Below are 20,458 nucleotides of genomic sequence, written 5' to 3'. Positions count from 1 at the left end.
GTCTTATTTTAAAAAAGAACTTATACTGCCGATCCTAAAATATGCCAGTGCTATTGTTTTTGCTATCTTTTTTTTAAAGCATGTTTTTAAAATATGCTTAAATATTAACCAAGGCCTAGTCCTTAGCCTTATCTGTGCCGTTAAAGGGGACATATCATCAACATCTGACTTTTTCATGTTTACGTGCTAGTATTGGGTCCCCACCCAGTGTTTCTATCAACCTAGAAAATTTGAAAAGATCAACCCAGTAACTAAGTTTTGTAAACCATTCTCTGCAAGCATTTGAAAAAATAGCTTATTTTAATTTTGCTCCCCTTGTGATGTCAGCAGGGGATAATACCGCCCCTTCTTCTGCACTATCCAACCATAGCACTGCCATTTAGTGCAGAGATCAGCTCATTTGCATTTTAAACACATTTTTGCTCACAAAGTGGCAATTTAAACATGCTATAATAAATTATCTATATGACATTTTGAGCTAAATCTTCACATACGTACTCTGGGGACACCAACGATTTATTTGCATCTTAAAAACATTGTGTGAAATGTCCCTATTAAGTTTTTACTTCAGTAACTGCAAGATTTGGATTGGAATACAAAGTTCAAATGCATAAATTCATCTTCAGTGGATACTGTGATAACATGCTTTAAAATATTTATCTTCCACCACTACAAAGTAGATATTGCAGTAATAATAGCAAAGCAATATATTGAGATTTTTTTACAAAACATTTGCCATTTTGCACCATTCATATTCACATCTATATTAATGAACATGTTTCTTTCAAGTTAAGTTAAAATTTTTACTTTGTAGGTGTGTAAAAATGTGCCATTTTCGGTGTGTCATTTAACATGAAAATGAGCTGATATCTCTGTATTAAATGGCAGTGGCGTGGTTGGATAGTGCAGATTAAGGGGCGGTATTATCCCCTTCTGACATCACCAGGGGAGCCAATTTTCAATGACCTATTTTTCACCTGCTTGCAGAGAATGGTTTACCAAAACTAAGTTACTGGGTTGATCTTATTCACATTTCCAAGGTTGATAAAAGCACCGGGGACCCAATTATAGCACTTAAACATTGAAAAAGTCAGAGTTTCATGGTGTCCACTTTAAATGTCCTATATAACTAAGGCCTAGTTCTGGATTAATCTAAACCCTGCCCGGGAAACCGCCCCTTTAAGTTTTAATCCTAAATCTTCTTCTTTCTTTCTATTTTTCTTCATATTTTTATTGTGCATATAACTGAATTGCATAGGATTTCACTATATATCAACGTTCACTATACGTGTAGCTACTGTATGGTTGGTTATGTGCATGACAAATACAAGCTTGAAACTAAAATCAAACTACCCTGAATTCTAACTCTTTGCATTGTCACTGAATATGGAAACTCAAACACTATTTAATTTTAAATATAATATACAATTATACAAATATATATTTCTAACATATGTTTGCATATGCGTGTGAGAGTGTGTGTACGTGGACTCATGGCAGCTGGTGGAGTGTGGGGGGAGGGGGTGCGTGCGTGGAGAAGGAAAGTTGATGACGTCACGGGCTTCCTCGTACAACACATGACATGTTTCTTTACAACTGTGAAACCTATTAGCGTTTGGAGGTCCGTTTACATTATCAAGCGACTGTAGTATGGACATCAGCTCCACATGGTAAGTATTTTATACCCTACATACCACAAACACAGCATCGGTGAATTGTAACGTGTTCCCGGCGTGAATATCAGCTGGTTTACCGTGGCTGTGGGCTGTGACACGTCGCTTTGCTTTGCTTTGCTTGATGTAAAAGCCGATCGCCTGCTAGCAATCTTAACTTGACAAGGATTAGTAGTTTACGGGGTGGTTTAAACTGCTCAAACTTATAGGTGTCGTCGATTATTGAGCTACAATCAGATTTCTGGTCAAATTCAACATGGTTAGGAAAGTGGGCTGTCGTACCCAGCTAGCACAGACATTTCCACGAACAAACAAATGTATCAGTTTTGGCGCAAACGGTGGAAACGTTTAATAAATAAACGTGTAAACTACACATTTAAGATAAAACCACTACACTAGCGTTATTATTTTCCCTTTGAGTGTTTTGACCGGAAGTTAACTGTTTAGGTCGCGGGTTACTTTAGTTACAGGTGTCAGGATTTTGGGATCATACAGGGACTACAGTTTATGGGAGTAACACAGGGTAAACTTTACCTTAGAAATATTACACAATTTTTATCTTAATCTGAGGATAACGTTGCTGGTTAATCTTCAAGTTAACGTTAGATTAATCTACTTGTTTGTTTACATGTTTAGGGTCACAGAGATCACACTGATGTAGGCGTACTTGTAAAAATAATAATGATTATAATTATTTAAATTAAGTAATCAGCACAAATTAAACCACTGTCAGGACTGTATTCATACAGTATGAAGTCAAAGAATCTTATCTCTTGAGTAGTGCTGCCTCACGATTAGTCGCGACTAATCGTTTGCAGAATAAAAGTTTTTGTTTACATAATATATGTGTGTACTGTGTATAATGATTATGTATATATAAATACACACACATACATGTATAATTTAAAGAATATATAATAAATATTTATATTTATATTTAATATAAATTATATATAAATGTAAACATTTATATACACATGCAAATGTTTCTTAATTATATATGTGTGTGTGTGTGTGTGTTTGTGTGTGTGTGTGTGTGTGTGTGTGTGTGTGTGTGTGTGTGTGTATTTATATATAATTATTATACACAGTACACCCACATATATTATGTAAACAAAAACTTTAATTATGCAAATGATTAGTCGCGACTAATCGTGAGGCAGCACTACTCTTCAGAAAATTATCCATTATTTTATTACAGTACGAGTGTAGTAAACATATTTATTTTGCAAATTTGTAATCATACACTGTCAGAATATGTGAAAATGAAAAATTGTCAGAATATGTACCCCAGCTGTCACCGAGGCTCTACCCTTTCAAAAAGTACACCTTTGCACCTAAAGAGTTTATATTAGTACCTCAGGGGTATGTATCGGTACCACATAGTGCTCATTATTAGTACCTCAAAGATACATGAAGTTTATTTAACTAAGTTCGGGAGGACCATGTTCATATAATTCAACCAATCAGCATGATAAGATGTGTATAAATAGCTATCCCTCACCGCTGTCCCGTGACAGTTTTTGCTGCATCCCTCCTCCACCCCAACGCCTCACTCTCAGTTGGTACATCTATGCCAGTTAAAGAGGGGGGGGGGGTACTCTGGGTTCGGCCTAAAATTCAGAGCTCACGCCAAATATGCTTTATCTCATTCCCTATTTATTACATGTTAATGCAAACCTGTGAAATATATACAAGACCTTTTTAAAGGGTCCTCCCCTAGTAACAGCCGGGGTACATATTTAGTTCATTTTATCTAGTTCTGCTACAAATATCATGTTTAAACTATGGGACTGGACTTTTTGTAAGGGATTTTAAAATAAATTACATTTTATGTATTCATATGGAACAGTTAAAATGTGTTATCAACATCAAAGTGTTGTTTATATTCACATTACACACTCAAAATATCAACCTAATACTTCAAACTACCTTTCTAGCTATAACAATGGCTTGTCAGACCCCAAACAAAGCACACAAGGGTGTGAATGACTGATGTTAAGTGCTTCAGTCAAACAAAATACACTTTATTTAAATGCACGAACAGTTCCCATGCATTCTAATGCGCTGGGTAAAAGGCACAGGTGGGCAACCTGTGTAACAGAGCACTGCCAAAAAAGTTGACTGAGACCAGTGATCACCTGCTCTTTTTTTGGATCAAAGATTGCTGAATCGTGTCTGCTGGGAAGCAGCCACCTGTCTTGCACAGCTGAAATGAGAATCACTGTTTGCAATGCGATCCAGTAAATAGGATTTTGCTTCCCTGCTTGGATCAGATGGAAATCAGACAGGGATGAGTACAAGTCCATTCACATGTTTATGGTAATTTTACTGCATAGAACTGTATACTCAGTTTTTTTTCTCCAATAAGATTATTTTAAATGTATGCTATCAAACTTGCAGTCTCTAAATAATGAGTACTTACTTTCAGACAACTCGCATTCAGAACTTGTGAGAACTTGCACAGCATGTGAACATCAGTATATGAGTTTTTTTGCTGGAGAGTGCCACGCGTTGAGCTTGCTTTTTCAAACAAGTGTCATAGGTGTCGAATGTTTAGCAAATAAAGACTTTAATGTTTACAAGGAAATGTACATTAGTACAGTCTGCTACACCCTGCTACGTGGTAATGTTTCAATATTTGATAGCAGATGCAGGTCTTGGCCTACAATAGTATTGCTCGGGTTACATCTCTCATCGGACCCCAGAGAAATCTCTGTCCTGAATAACACTGCTTGTTATTGTCATCTTTAAATGTGAGATGAGAGCTCAGTTTATGTTCAATTACAAGTTCAAAAGAATTTAATCTCGCTATTCTGAACAGAAATGGTTTTAGGATTTACAGAAACCATTGAAGATCTGCTCCCGTGAGACTCCACGTCACTCGTCCGGTCAAGAGTGAGGAGCAAAGGCTAAGCTGTTTTAGCTATTATGAATATGAAAAAGGAAAATGGACTGCCTTCTTCCCAAACTCCCCATAACATTCTCCGTGGAGACAAAATGGAGGCCAATTTTAGTATAGTGTTTTCGGAGGAATTCAGATTAACCTTCGAAGTGTACATTTTTTTTCCCTAAGGTATAAGACTGACACATTTTCTTATATTTGAAACATTAGTTCAAAACATGGGTTCGGGAAGATCCTTAACATTCAGGCGTGTCAATCTTCATTATACAGTGGCAAGAAAAAGTATGTGTACAGTGTACCTTTTGGAATTTAATCGTTGTCTAAATAAATTTGTCATATGTGATCTGATCTTTGTCTAGGTATTGACAAACATAATTAGTCTGAAAATAATAAAACAAACAAAAAAATCTGATCTTTCATGTCTTCATTGAGAACAACCTAATAACCTCATAGTCCTTGTGGAAAAAGTATGTGAAAGCTTGAGTTAATGGGTCTCATTCACTAAGCATGCGTACGCACGTACAGTATGTTCATGAAATATGCGTTCGAATGATTTAACTAACAAATCATGAATCAACAAAAACTTTTATACTAAAATTTCCTTTAAAATGTTTGCAATAACATAAGAACAACTTAGACCACAAGTACGCAATAATCATGAACAAGGAAAACAACCCTATAATTTATATCTGTGCACTGAGACAGCACTCATTAAAGACTCAAATGATTTGCTAATGGCTGCAGATTTGGGACTTCTATCAATACAAAGTTTTCTTGATTTAACTGCAGCCTTCGACACAATCTCACATAGCATTTTACTGGAGAGGTTGATTTCTATTGGGATTACTGGTACAACCCATGATTGGTTCAGACCATATTTATCTGGTCTGAGCCAGTTTGTTCAAATCAAACAATTTAAATTGCGGATATCTAAGATACCCAGTGGTGTTCCTCAAGGCTCAGTCTTGGGCCCTATTTTATTTATTGTGTATTTATTGCATCTGGGTCAAATTTTTTGAAAATGTAATATACATTTCCACTGCTGCTATGCGGACGATACCCAGCTCTATATATCTTCAAAGCCTAATTCGATGTCTCCATCTTCTTCTCTGTTGCTCTGTCTCTCTGAAATGAAATCATGCAATTTTCTCAAGGTCAATAGCGCTAAGAGTAAAATTTTATTAGTAGGTAATAAAGCAAAACTGCATAATTGTGAAAGCTTCTCACTTACTTGAGTCTACAATATTAAAATACTGAACAAGCAGGGTATCCACGACAGGACAATAGGCACAAGTTACTAAAAAGTACATTGCTGCATGCCTGAAGTTTGCAAAAGAGCACAATGACACTCCACAGCAGTATTGGCAAAAATTTTTCCGTTGCCATTTTTGATGAGTGTGTTTAATAAAGACATGAAAGATCAGAATTTTTTTGTTTTATTATTTTTAGACACATTATGTTGAAGATCAGATCACATTTTATTGACAAATTTATTCAGAAAGCCATGAAGTTCCAAAAGGTTTACATGCTTTTTCCTGCCACTGTATAAGGGCACACTTACATCAGGGTGCTCTTTCTGAAGTTTCCGAGCTCAGGTTCAAAGCTACCTTCGAGGAAAGCAAGCCAAGTTCTTTTACCATTAATCATTGAAAATAAATGCACAGGCCAAAAGAACCATTTGCTTGACTGAACTTTTAAAACTGTGATTATGTTTAGTGATTTTATGACTGTGCTGTGCTTTTCTTGAACATTATTTTGCAAAAATAGATCAGAAGGAGGTTTTTGTTATATCTGCTGGAACCTTTTCCCAAATTTGTGTCAAGCAAAGAGCTGATGCATCAAATGAAAGCCAAACCCACTTAATTTGATAGCTTGGCTGTGTAACAATTACACTTTTCTAAACTATAATTCAGATGTCCATTTTCATATTAACATCCAACATTACACAGCCCTTTACCGATAAATGGATGTCTGAAGTTTTTTGTTGTTGGTTACATTTTGAACTGGCTGGTCTGTTTTGCAGGGGTGGATAGAGAGATGACCCCATCCTTCTCAGCCTGTGGGACGTTTCGAGCTCTGTGTGGGCAGGAAAAGGCAAAAGAGAGAGAAGTTGCAAAGGATGGGAAGGAGAGGATGGGGCCGCTGGCAGGGCATCTCCACAGCTGTGCTCTATGGCTCCCTGGCTCTCTTCGTCTCCATTCTCCACAACGTCTTTTTACTGTATTATGTGGAGACCTTTGTGTCTGTTTACAAGATTGACAAGTTGTCCTTTTGGGTGGGAGAGGTGAGTTCATTTTTTTTAGTTCATTTTATTAGCCGCTGTTTGGAATTCGCCCTCTGCCTGTGTGCGCGTGCGGGTTTAAGGGCACTCAAGAGTGCACACACAGAGACGGGTTTCAAAAAGCAAGCAAACATAAAATCTTTCTGTTCTTGACAGGGCATATACAAACAAAATGATCTCCACAGTATTCTTTTCTAATAAAAACATTTGTTTATGTCTTAAGTGTATGTATGGATTAGAGTCAGAAACCAGTATGTGCTTATTTGTTCTTAAAGAGACAGTAACCTCAATTAACATACTTAAGTCTGTGTCATTAATGTTAATTAAACAACCCAAGACAAAGAGAAAATCAGTTCTGTAGCTCTAAAAAAAATATTGTATTTAATTCATACAATAAATTCATTTTATTCATTTGATTTTTGTACCTAATGCTCATTTTAGATCTTACTTAATGTGTAACTTTGTTCTTTTTTATAAATTTTGTAATATCTTTATTTGTTATAAGATTTTTCCCACCCCTTTTTTGCTGATACGAAAAATAATCAGACCCGTGCCTCAAAAACCATAATGTGATCCGAACCGTGAGTTTTGTGATCCGTCACACCCCTAATAAAGCAACAGACTCAAATTAAGGCAAACTTCTTTGAACACTTTCTGGTTGCCTATACATTTAAGGGAACAGTATACTCAAAAAGGAAAATTGTCTCATAATTTATTCATAATTGACCTTAACTTTCTTTAAAAACAAATAATTTTATATTTAAATGCATAATAGAATTTTCTAAATAGGACTCAATATTTATATTCTCCAAAATTGGTCTTCAGAGGTGAAACAATGTTTTGAATGTTTTTAGTGAAATTGAAAGCAAAACAAACAAATGCATATCAAAAAAAAAAAAAAAATGTGGTCATGTGATTTTTGTAACAAGGCATGCTGATATGCATTTGTTTTGGTTTCAGTTTTGCTAAATAAGGTTAAAATATTAATTGTTTCTGTCAGATGCCTACATTTTTTACTACATGCATGTTAGGACATCTGTGTGAAATATGAGAGGAATTAAAAAAAGTAATTGCAAAATTTGACAAGTTCAGGCTTTAGTTCTTTACAGATGCCACTTGTTAATTTAACTCAACAGCTGGGTTTGTCCCTTTATTGACTCAATGGGTTAAAAACAGCACAGCGTTTATTTAATGTAGTAGGTACTGTATATTGTGGTGCATGTGTTTTTTGGTAGTGTCTTTATCTTACAAAAAAAACTATGGTTTGGTCAAATATGGACATAGCAGTCTGATTTAGTTTTAATATTTTGTCCTAACACATTTTGGTGACTTTTATCGTATTTTATGGACTATAAGTCACTCCGGAGTATAAGGCACATCAGTCAAAAATGCGTTTTGAAGAGGAATACATATATAAGTCGAACTGTACTCGTCACGTTTATTTAGAAAAAGTTTTCACAAAATCCAAGCTAAAGAACAGATATTTAATCTGGAAAGGCAAGTTATTCAACTAAACAACAGCACAGAACAGCAGGCTGAATATGTGTCCATACATGTTAAAGTAACATTAACAGTTATTTACACGATACACAATAGCATACAGAACATACCTGGGAGGCTGAATAGGCTAAATTAACACTCATCACTGAATCCATTGAATTACATAAATTCAGGACCAGCATAGAGCGGACTCTCGCGCTTGTAGATGGTAATGGTTTCTCTTGGTTCATATGAAATTATTTTGACATATAAGTCGCATCTTACTATAGGTCGCAGGACCCACCAAAGTATGAAAAAAGTGTGACTTAGTCCTGAAAATGTGGTATATAAAGTTTCTAGAACATTCCTATTAATTTCAGTAATTCATTTGTCAAGTATCAAAGCCTGTGTAAGCTTTCTTAAACACACTCTTTCTCTCCTCACAGTCTGTGTTTCTGATTTGGAACAGTCTGAATGACCCTCTCTTTGGCTGGCTGAGTGACCGTTCCTTCCTGAGCTCACCCCAGTAAGTTTACGTTCACTTGCTTGCACTTCTGCACAGCGTCATTTGACGTTAATGCCATATAAATTAAAATCCACATCTGTAACGGGTTACAGCGCTCGTACAGCCCACAGAAGCACTTCTTAAGTAGAGTTTCAGCACTAAGCTCAGCAGAAAACGCAGCGAAAACAGACCATAAACCCATTTATGAATGTGACCTTTTGCAATATTGGTTTTATGAGGCTGCATAAAATACTGAAGTGAATTGCTCACTCAAAGGTATTTTATTAATATGTTATTAAAGAAACGCTCAAAGTAGTTACACAGAAATCACTTAATTTATGCAGCAGAAGCACTGTGAGTGTAAATCCTCATGTGTGTTTCAGTTGTAATGCTTTAGGGTTATTTTTATGCTCTGTCTGTTTTTGCTCAGGTCTGGGTCTCAGATCTCCTCCCCAGAGGTGGTTCTAAAACGACTGCAGGCGCTCTCCAGAAGTGGGCCTCTATTTGCCCTCTCCTTCCTGGCTTTCTGGGTGGCCTGGACGTGGCCTGGTCTGCAGTTCCTTCTGTGCCTGTGTCTTTACGATGGGTTCCTCACCGTGGTGGATCTCAACCACAACGCCCTCCTGGCCGACTTGGCTGTGTCAGCAAACGACCGTACGCGCCTCAATTTCCACAGTTCCCTGTTCAGTGCGCTGGGCTCGCTGTCCGTCTTCCTTTCCTACTCCTTCTGGAACAAGGAAGACTTCCATTACTTCAGGTTGTTCTGCGTGGCGCTAGCTGCCGTCTCCATGGTGGGCTTTGCTGTGGTTTCACGCCTTCTGCGCCAACGGTTTCACAATGAAGTTCAAACACACAAGAATGAGTGCGAAGAACTGACTGAGTAAGAGAAACATTTACGTTTTAACAATGTAGTAAATGCAAAATGTTCCAAAAATTGGTTATTACTACTTTATTACTAGCCGTTCAGCAGTTACTTTTCACCAAAAGCAATTTGTTTTACATCAAATCCAAAAATGGTCTTCATGGAGCAACCAATGCAATCTCATGGCAATTCATTCACTTAATATTTTACGAGGTGGCTACTTCATAATTTGTACGTCCTGAGATGTTGGGGTTTTATTATTGTTTTGGTTTTTCATGATAATTATATGTTTTTTATGATTTACTTCATACAAATTGCTACAAATTAGCCAACTTGTAAAATATGTACAAACTCTTGTGAGATCAGGTAATCAAAATTTTTGTACAATTTACTTCGTACGAATTCCTGCTATTTAGCCAAGTGTAAAATACAGGGTTTCCCGCAGAAAATGTGTTAGTTAAGGTGGTAGGGTTGGGCGGATGGGCGGGGCGTGGAAATCAAAGGGGCGGGGCGTACGTGTCATGAATTTTGTGTGAAGCGCGTCCGCGCTATTCTCCAAGATACCCTTGACAGCCTTTTGTGCAGCGATATTTTTTTTTTTTTGGACGACCTAGTTAAGGCGGTAGGGTTTCCCAGCTTAGGCAGGCCACCCGAACTCCAAAGTGCTGTGGGAAACCCTGAAATATGTACGAATTCCCAGGAGATCAGCTAATCATAAGTTTCTGTACGATTTACTTTGTACGAATTCCTACAAATTAGCCAACTTGTCAAATATGAACAAACTCCTGGGAGATCAGGTTTTTATTTTTTATTTTATAAGATTGGTGCATACAAATTCCTACAAGTTAACCAACTTGTAAAATATGTACAAAGTCCCATGAAATCAGCTAATCATACGTTTTTGTATGATTTACTTTGTATGAATTCCTACGAATTAGCCAACTTGAAAAATTTGTACAAACTCCAGTGAGATCAGCTAATCATACATTTTTGTACGATTTACTTCGTACGAAATCCTGCCAATTAGCCAATTGTAAAATACATACAAATTCCTTTGAGATCAGGAAATCATACTTTTTTTTTTTACGATTTACTTCGTACAAATTCATACCAATTAGCCAACTTGTAAAATATGTACATGGTGCCGGGAGATCAGCTAATCATACGTTTTTGTACGATTTACTTTGTATGAATTCCTACAAATTAGCCAACTTGTAAAATATGTATGAATTCTCGTGAGATCAGGCTTTAGAAACCGAAGGTTAACCATCTCGCTCAAGGGAGCAATGTTGATCGAGATCGATGTGAACGTACAATATCTGTTTTACAAGAAAAGCTTCTTAAAGGTATAGTTCACCCAAAAAGGAAAATTCAGTCATCATTTACTCACCCTAATGTTGTTACAAACCTGTATAAATTTCTTTGTTCTGATAAACAAGGAAGATATTTTGAGAAATGTTTCTAACCAAACCATTCGTGGACCCCATTTACTTCTATAGTATTTTTTTCCCTACTATGGAAGTGAATGGGGTCCACTAAAGGTTTGGTTACAAACATTCTTCAACAAATCTTCCTCTGTGTTCATCAGAACAAAGAAATTTATACGGTTTTTAACAACATAAGAGTGAGTAAATGATGACAGAATTTTCATTTTTGGGTAAACGATCCCTTTAAAGAAATAGTACACCCCAAATTTTTTCTTACATTTAAATCTTTGGGCCCTATTTTAACGATCTAAGCGCATTGTCTAAAGCGCACAGCGCAACGTCTAAATTGGCATGTCCGAATCCACTTTTTCTAATTTAACGACAGGAAAAATGGTTTGGGCGCACAGCGCATGGTCGTAAAGGTTTGGTCCTTTTTTAATGAGTAATGGGAGTATTTTGGGTGTAACTAGCAATAAACCAATGAGAGTCTCAGCTCTCATCCCCTTTAAAAGCCAGTTGCGCTGGCGCTATGTCTAATCCCTATTTAGATGACGGACTTTGTAAACTGAAAAACTAAGCGGAGGAAGAAGATCCCCAGTTTAAGATTAATGTTAAATAATTGTGTTGTTTTTCACTTGTATTGAAATTGTTATTTTTTTATTAAAACCTTTAAAACCCATTTTCTTTTAGTCATGGAAGTAAAAAAGCAGGCTTTTAATTGTTTTAAATGTATGGTTATCATCAAAAAATAATTTACAAGTATGTAAGAAAAGGTTTGTACTCTAAAAATACTTTATTTGTATCAAACAGGAGATAAAGAATTTACAAACAGCTCTCCGCACGTTTCAGCACTTGGACAGCGTCAGTTTTTTTTTAAGCATTACTTAAAAAAATTTCTCATCCCACCATATCCACAGGTACAGAGTCATCATATACAATAAATCCGTGAGGTAGCATTTTTTTAAAAAAACATTTAAAAACAGATGCATTTGTTTAAAGGACAAGTTCGGTATTTTAGACTTAAAGCCCTGTTTTCAGATTGTTTATGGTGAAATAGAACGGTTTTGACTGAAATTTCGACATTTTCGGCTGCCCTGAGAATTTTCGCGTGTTTGTGTTTCAGCTCAGACCTCTACAATGGGTTTAATGGTGCACTGGAACAATCCTTCCTAAAATGCATTAAACTTTCGTTTACAAAGACGTGAAACTCACCGAGTGGTCAGGGGTGTTCACTGATATGCTCACACAAAAATCGCTGCAAAAGATGCTTTCCAACAGCTGTTTTAGCATTCGTTGTTAACTTGTGGACCTATTTCCCCAAACGCCTCACACCCGTACATTCTTCCGCTTAGAGCTTGAATAATAAACACTCCAGCCCAGGTGGTGGCGCTAATCCGCCTTTGCCAATTGCAAGAATAGAAACAAAGTTCCCGGCGCGGAGTAATACCGTACCTCACAGGACATCTAATACAAGTCCATGGAGCTGGTAAAAACTACGATAAAACCTGTTGGAATGCGTCTTTTGGAGCGATTTTTGTGTGAGCATACCAGTGAACACCCCTGACCACTCGGTGAGTTTCACGTCTTTGTAAACGAAAGTTTAATGCATTTTAGGAAGGATTGTTCCAGTGCACCATTAAACCCATTGTAGAGGTCTGAGCTGAAACACAAACACGCGAAAATTCTCAGGGCAGCCGAAAATGTCGAAATTTCAGTCAAAACCGTTCTATTTCACCATAAACAATCTGAAAACAGGGCTTTAAGTCTAAAATACCGAACTTGTCCTTTAAAGCAAAGTATGCATTTACTTACCAGGCTGCAGGTGAAGCAGCTCTTTTTGTCTTCTAACGTCTCATCATCGGTCCTCATTTATGTCCAAGGCTCAATAATAATCTTTTACATTCAATCCTGTAATCTTTCATATTTAAAAGTGTTTTTGTGCTGCTGCGCACTCATGTGATAAGCAAACCCATGTTGTTGTCCCAGGCGCATATTACTAATGTGCTCTTTAAATAACAAAAAACATATTGCGCCATTGACTTAAGACTTTAGTCAATGGTCAATGGTGTAGTCTATTTTAGTTGCCTCAAAAACATGGCGCAAAACGTGAAAATGATATTTGCGGATGATGGAAACTAGCAAAAGACACTTGCGTCACGCATTGCACCGGGTGTAAGATAGAGCCCTTTATGCGCTTCTCCAGAGCTCCAATCGTAATTGTGTTTTGACCCCAAATGTATTGGTTATTGACCAAAACCCTGACCATGACCATGAAAATGATTTAAGAGCTATGGAAATAGGAAACGGTATCGATGAACATTCTCTTCAGTTTGATATAAAAAAACATTTTGTTGTGAATTTTAAACTTTAACGGGCAGTTTCCTGGACATGGCTTGAGTCTAGTCCAAGACTAAAATGCTGGTTTTATTGGTCATAACTGAAATTTTAAAATATATCAGTGCTATTGTTTTGGTTGGTCTCAAGATACATACAAGTAATGTTTTTGTAAATGTATGTTTGTAAAATCTACTTAAATGTCCTAAAATAACTCAACTCTGTCTGGGAAACCGCCCCTAAGAATCTGGTAAACACTGCCTTAACCTATCAAACCAGTTTACATATACTCTTATAAAACCATTGTTAATTGACCAAAAAATATAGTTTCAAGTTCTACACACCGACCGCAGATAGTTTGTATGTCTGTGCTCTCCATTATTCATTCCACCCACACAGCATTGCTCAAGTCTTCTACATCAGTTTTCACCTTTTGTTTTTGCCATTTACTTTTTCTTCCACTCCACTAGTCCAGTTATTCATTTGTTTTGCATTTTGTAAGCAGTGCTGTGCTATGGGTTTTATGTAAATTATTAACAGTGAAATGCAGTTTATGCTAAAGCGAGTTACTGTAATTTTACACTGTAAAGTGCTTAAGGCTACTTTAACCCAAATCCATTTTCTTCTCCCCTCCTGTTCTTTCTTTAAGACTCAGTGTTGGTCAAGCTCCTTTTACCTCACCCGAGAAGCCAGTCACTCTCGGGGAATATCTGAAGCAGTTGTCACGACACAGAAACTTCATGTGGTTCGTCTCAATGAACCTTGTACAGGTAAATGCGAACACGCAAGAACGTTGGAGTGGTTTTGGCTGCGATCATCTTGTTGGATAACCTGTTCTGTTTCCTTCATCTGTGTAGGTTTTCCACTGCCATTTCAACAGTAATTTCTTTCCTCTGTTTCTGGAGCACCTCCTGTCAGACCGTATATCTGCCTCCACCGGTTCTTTCCTGCTAGGTAAGAGACTTTTATTGAAAGACGAGGATAAAGAACTCGGTCACATGACCGCACCGGATCAACAATGTCGGCTGTGTTACGCTGCTTGTGGGAACCTGAAGGCTTTAATAAAAGATTCATTAGAGCTAATGAAGATTTCCAAGATGCTTTTCCCTTGTGTTTCTAATGGAAGCTTTTCTATTTTCCTGGCACAGGCTTTTCCTACATTGCCCCACATCTGAACAATCTCTACTTCTTGACGCTGTGCCGAAGATTTGGTGTCTACCAGGTCATTCGCTGGCTCTTCCTCTTGAAGCTGGGTCTGAGCATAGCCATGATGCTCGCTGGGGCCGACCAGTTGTATCTGCTCTGCATCTTTATTGCTAGGTGAGAAATGAACGTCTCAAAGCTCTTCCGCTACAGGTGAAGTGATGAGAATGTTTTGGTTATAAATCTTTGTTTTGAAGGAGGCAGGTGTGCTTTTGTTGGTACTAGGCATGGGCCGGTATAAGATTCTGGCGGTATGATAACCTTTAGCAAAAATACCACGGTGTTGCGGTATTGCCATTGCAACACTAAAATGTGTTATTTTCAAATGCCAGGTACAAAAAAGCCTTTAAATTATAATATGCTTTCAAAACATATATAATATTTTCGTAATATATATTAAATGTAAACATCAAATCAATCACATGACTTCATGATTTAATGAATTTTGTATAAACACAGCTCATACCTTGGAGACGGTATCACAGAACATTTTAGTGGTTTTGAAACCTTGACTGTTTTATACCTCGGTATACCTTGAAACCGGTTATCGGCCCATGCCTAGTTGGTACAAGACTCAATGCACTAATATCTGTGCTAACAAACCAAGTTGATGTTCTGTAAGACGTCCAGACACGAATTCTCCTAGTAATGTTACTACAGCAAATTGCAATGATGCAGGGAGAGTTTGCATTAGATGGATCAATGTCTCATAATAGATGTAAATCTATTGTCTTTTTGTTGTGTCCTTTGTTACTCTCCATAGTAATCGCGTGTTCACAGAGGGAACCTGTAAGCTGCTAAATCTGGTGATCACTGACCTGGTGGATGAGGACTTTGTGTTGAACCGCCGTCAGCAGGCAGCTTCTGCCCTGCTCTTTGGCATGGTTGCCTTGGTAACTAAGCCCGGCCAGACCTTTGCCCCTCTCATCGGTACCTGGTTGTTATGCGTCTACACAGGTGTGTGCACTGTGAATAAACAGTACTGGAATCTCATTACAATAGAGATTTACATCTATTGATTTGCAGTTCATTCAGTAGATGCTGTTATTCAAATTTTTTTTTGGCAATGTAGTTTTTGTTTGACCCGATATATGTTCAGGACATAACATGTATGCTGGGACTGCGGCAGTACCTTTCAAAAAGTACTGCTTTACTAATATGAACCTAAAGAGTTCATATTAGTACCTCAGAGGTACATATTGGTACCAAGTGTATAGAACAGGCACCAAAAAGGATTTAACACCAAATTTCAGTGTAATGACAAAATTTATTTTAGTAAATGATATTGCAATTTCAAGAAGATATTAATTTCATATTGTTCATACATGATTTTCCAGGATATGACATCTTCGAGAGAAACTCAGTGGGCACATCACCAATCTCAGCCCCTGCATCCCCCATGCCACTGCGTCAAGGTTGCTTCTACCTGCTGGTGTTTGTACCGATCACCTGCGCCCTTCTTCAGTTGCTGGCGTGGTCTCGATTTAATCTGCATGGGCGCAGGCTGCAAAACATCAAGGCCCTGAGGGAAGGTGCCCAACAAAGCAACTTCATTGATGTGAAGGCTATCTAATGCTCTCCATGTAGGCAAGAGATGAAAGATGGACAAGACATTCCTCAAAACCAGGCATTCTGCCAAAAGACTGATCCGGAAAGGAGAATGATGATGCCAAATACAGCAAGAGACATTTAAGTCTAATGTATGGTCGAGCATCTCTGCCTTACTTTGCTAAGTGTTAAATATTTATACTGAGTATGTACTTGGGACCAGAAATGAATTTAGTGGTTTGGGACCATGTTTATCAGACTGCCCTTAAAACCTCCTGGAATGATGTTTTAGCATATATTTATAGATGAAGCCAAATCAAATCTAATCAAAGTTTCCAAAATGAATAGATTCTCGTGAACGTGTTTGTTTATTGGTAAACACACTGTGTTCAAAGAGCATGTTTACAATAACATTAAGCAACATTCCAGGGACACAATATGGAATTGCATGGATATCTGTGGAGTCTTCATACACACTATCAGGACTTGCCATACATTTGTAATGGTTTTTATATAATGTTTGTCAAATGTTTTAACTTAAGTCCCTCATTGCCATCAATGATCATTATTTATATTGATAAAAAAGTATATTTTAGTTCATTATGAACAAAAATGCAGATGTGTTTTACTAGCATCTACGACTAACTTATTTTTCTACCAAATGTCCAATTTTAGAAATAAGGTGTTCAATTTGACTAAAGGGATTTAAAGGGGTGATCATTCAATCGGCCAGTCTGACATTACAGTACAAATTGATTTCTCAAAGGTACAGAAATAGTTTTATATGAAAGTTTTTCAAATTTGTAGCACCAAATTTATATGAACTTTTAGTAAAGATCCTATTCTTAACACTGACACTTACATTTGCAGAAAGTTTTTTTGGTCCTTCATGGAAAATAATGTAGCAACAAGACACGTAATATGTTTTATTTGAGGTAGCAGAGTTTTCAGCAATTACTGCCTGTAAAATGGGCACGTATGCTCTGTTATTTCTTCATATTTTATGGTTATTTCCTCTGGGAAACCTGTGAATTACCGTAGGAAATGTTTTACCTTTCACGTGTTTCTTACAATGTCAAGAGTCTGAACTTTGGCTTTGAATATATATATATAGAGTTCTCTTCTGCTATTCTCCGTTCATTTTTTAAACGTTGTGCTTGCAAATAAATGTAATTTTACAAAAAGTAATGTCTCATGATATCATTGTCTTTGAGTGTGCCAGTAATACTTTCTGAAGCCAATTTTAAATCTACTAACATCAGAATAGTTGATGATCGTGTCGGTGAGAACAGCCAAACTTTATTTAGTAGGAGATTTAAGAGCCCATTCATCCACTATTTCCTAATAAAAAAAATGCTGTGACTGCATTAAGGCGTTTAATCATACTGATTACATTTGGCACCAAAATTTAGGAAAATTTTTTGATATATTTAATGCACAAAGGCTCATTTTTAATACCGATTGCTTCCATTTATTAAAAGAATGAAATGAAACAAATTTAAAAAATATCTTCATGGAACATGATCTTTACTTAAAGGGGCCATGGCATAAAAATCTGACTTTTTCCACATGTTAAGGTCTATGATTGGGACCCCAGTGCTTCTATCAACCTAGAAAATGTGAAAAAGATCAACCCTGTAACTTTTCTGTACAAGCACATGAAAAAATAAGTTGTTTAAATTTGGCTCTCCTTATGATGTCATAAGGAGCTCTTATTATAATAATACCGCCCCTTAATCTGTACTATCCAATCACAGCACTGCCATTTAGTGCAGAGAAAAAGAGAAAGAGAGAAAATAATTCACAGCACAATTTAGTTTCAATTTCAACAAACCATCGTCATTGCGATCAGTGTTTGCACTTCATCCGCTCATTTGCATTTTAAAGGACACACCCAAAACTTTTTTGCACACACCTACAAAGTGGCAATTTTAACATGCTATAATAAATTATTTTTATGGTATTTTGAACTAAAACTTCACATATGTGCTCTGGGGACACCAAATATTTATTTGACATCTTAAAAAAAAAAGTGACATGGCCCCTTTAATATCCTAATTATTTTTGGCCAAAAAACAATACTTTTTGACTCAGACAATGTATTTTTGCTATTGCTGCAAATATACCCCGGCTACTTATAGCTTGTGGTCCAGAGTACAAAAAGAAAGTTGTGAGGCTGTATGGTTTCATACTTTAATATCCACAGGACCTTTTTGTTAAACAAAAGGTTCTTTGTAGTTAAATGTTTTTTTTAACATTAAACGGAAAGTTATTTGTGACACCAAATATTGTTTCATGATACAGAACCTTTATTTTATAAGAGTATATGCGTTTACACTTGGTTTATATGTTTGGGTATACACATTCCCCCACAGTTGACTGTTAGTAAATTATATAATGTTCCTATAATCCATATCATTGGATTTCTATTGGCTTGAAGAAAAATGAAAATTTCTTCTTTTTCAAGAAGCTACCTAGTAAATGAAATTCTTTGTGTATTTTATGCCAATTACATTTTTATAAACTAATAGTTACTTAAATAGCCCAACACAATCTTAAAACATATGTACATAATAGGGGTGTAACGGTACGTGTATTCGAACCGGACCGTTTCGGTTCAGGGCTTTCGGCACGGTGCACACGTGCACCGAAAGGCCGAATGCATTTTGTGTGCGCCTGTGCGGAACATAATAGGTGTGTTTCCGCACGAACATATTAAGCGGCGGAAGTCTCCTCGTTCAGCGCAAGTCTTCTGTCAAACATATAACATAATTAGGCCCGCAGAATTTTTTTTATTTACTTAGTTGTATATCCGTTTGATTATTGATGTAAACGTTTACGTGTCGTATCTAAAAGCGCATGTTAAACGCGTGTCAACGCGCTGCTTTGTTCTTTCAAAAGTGCATGAGAGGTTGCGCGTCTTTCGTTGCTACGCAATCATGAGACGCGCTTTCTGTGACAGCGAGAATAAGGAATACGTGATCAGATTTTTCATCTGCACCTCATGTCAATCATATCATTGTCACAATGCGATCAGCTGGTCGGGACACGGAGGAGCTGTAACCCGGGCTTACTCAGCTGTTACTCAGCTGCGGAGGGGTTCGTTAGTAAAGTCACAGCTTACATTGACAACACAAGCAAAGATTAGGAGAAACATGCAAAAGATCAAAGATGGCTAGGTATGCAACTCACTAATCTCAAAATGAGTGTATAATAAGTATATCATCATGTTGCTTGCTATGCAGTTACACATAGAGCAGTAATATTATTTTTATACAGAGATGGTACATAGCCAATTCAATACTGTGAGTTAAACAATCCAAAATAAATCAAAACAGAACATTTTTGGTGTCAAAAATGTAGGCTAATTGTTGATAAATGTATTCAGGAATTGAATTTGTTAGTTCAAGGTTTTAGTAGAAAAAGTTTAAGAAAAGGTTAAGAAAAGAGTTACCTTCTGTTATAAAATAATGTAAAAAAGAACTTTGCAGTAGTATTTTATTTATTATTTTTCATTTTATATATATTTTATATGTTATATTTTAATAAAAAGTGTTTAAAAAAGTGTAAACAAATTGTAAAAAAAGTTTATAGTAATAAACAACCTGCAGTTTAATGTTTGCATTTTCCCCTTACTGAACCGAAAATGAACCGAACCGTGGCTTCAAAACCGGGGTTCGCACCGAACCGTGATTTTTGCGTACCGTTACACCCCTAGTACATAATGTTCCCTGACATTACTCATTATTTATGTAACTTCCTCTGTAAAGGTATAACTAGGTATAGCCTACATCTGGTGTAAAATAATGAACCACCAGAATGGGGCACCAGCTGAATAGGTAGGATTAGGTTTCAAATTACCTTAATTTAATTGGTTCCCGTGAGAACACATGATTTGCGTGAAATAACACATGCTAAAGTCCTTCTGTTTGGTAGACTATAATGATTTTGGTCATATTTGTAATGATATATACACGTGCACAGGGTTTGGCTTTTATTGGTACGTCATCGTACTGGGTGTTTGAGTAGTTTCCGATGTGGAAAGGACTGCATTATGTCAGCAAATTAAACAACTTCATGTCATCACAGCTTGAGAAGTAAGAAATCCCCGTAATCCCCCCTCACCCATTCCCTGAACTGATCAGGTTTTTGGTCATTATGAAACTCTTCTTAAAAGGGCAACAACTAATGCTGATGTGATGTATATTAACGTCTGGGGGTTGTTTAGATTATTTAAATAG

General features: G+C 36.7%; 1 protein-coding gene across 1 annotated transcript; it reads left to right on the top strand.

Annotated features, from left to right (window-relative positions):
* Positions 1-1,539: 1,539 nt before the first annotated feature.
* On the top strand, positions 1,540-17,401 carry mfsd13a (major facilitator superfamily domain containing 13A). The gene is made up of 9 exons (XM_065262610.2): positions 1,540-1,670; positions 6,602-6,862; positions 8,785-8,864; positions 9,274-9,723; positions 14,116-14,236; positions 14,324-14,420; positions 14,615-14,786; positions 15,433-15,626; positions 16,007-17,401. The coding sequence occupies exons 2-9, from the start codon at positions 6,698-6,700 to the stop codon at positions 16,240-16,242; spliced, it is 1,515 nt and encodes a 504-aa protein (XP_065118682.1). The 5' UTR covers positions 1,540-1,670; positions 6,602-6,697; the 3' UTR covers positions 16,243-17,401.
* The last annotated feature ends 3,057 nt before the right edge of the window (positions 17,402-20,458 follow it).

The sequence above is a fragment of the Paramisgurnus dabryanus genome, chromosome 1 (genome assembly GCF_030506205.2).
Source record: "Paramisgurnus dabryanus chromosome 1, PD_genome_1.1, whole genome shotgun sequence".
In the NCBI taxonomy this organism is placed as follows: domain Eukaryota; kingdom Metazoa; phylum Chordata; class Actinopteri; order Cypriniformes; family Cobitidae; genus Paramisgurnus; species Paramisgurnus dabryanus.
This window is presented reverse-complemented; position numbering and strand designations above follow the sequence as displayed.

Excerpts from the sequence above, each read along its gene's own strand:
- mfsd13a (XM_065262610.2), top strand. The coding sequence starts at position 6,698 with ATGGGAAGGAGAGGATGGGGCCGCTGGCAGGGCATCTCCACAGCTGTG. Across the intron at positions 6,863-8,784 it reads TGTCCTTTTGGGTGGGAGAG|TCTGTGTTTCTGATTTGGAA; the intron begins GTGAGTTCATTT and ends CTCTCCTCACAG. Across the intron at positions 14,787-15,432 it reads CTCTGCATCTTTATTGCTAG|TAATCGCGTGTTCACAGAGG; the intron begins GTGAGAAATGAA and ends TACTCTCCATAG.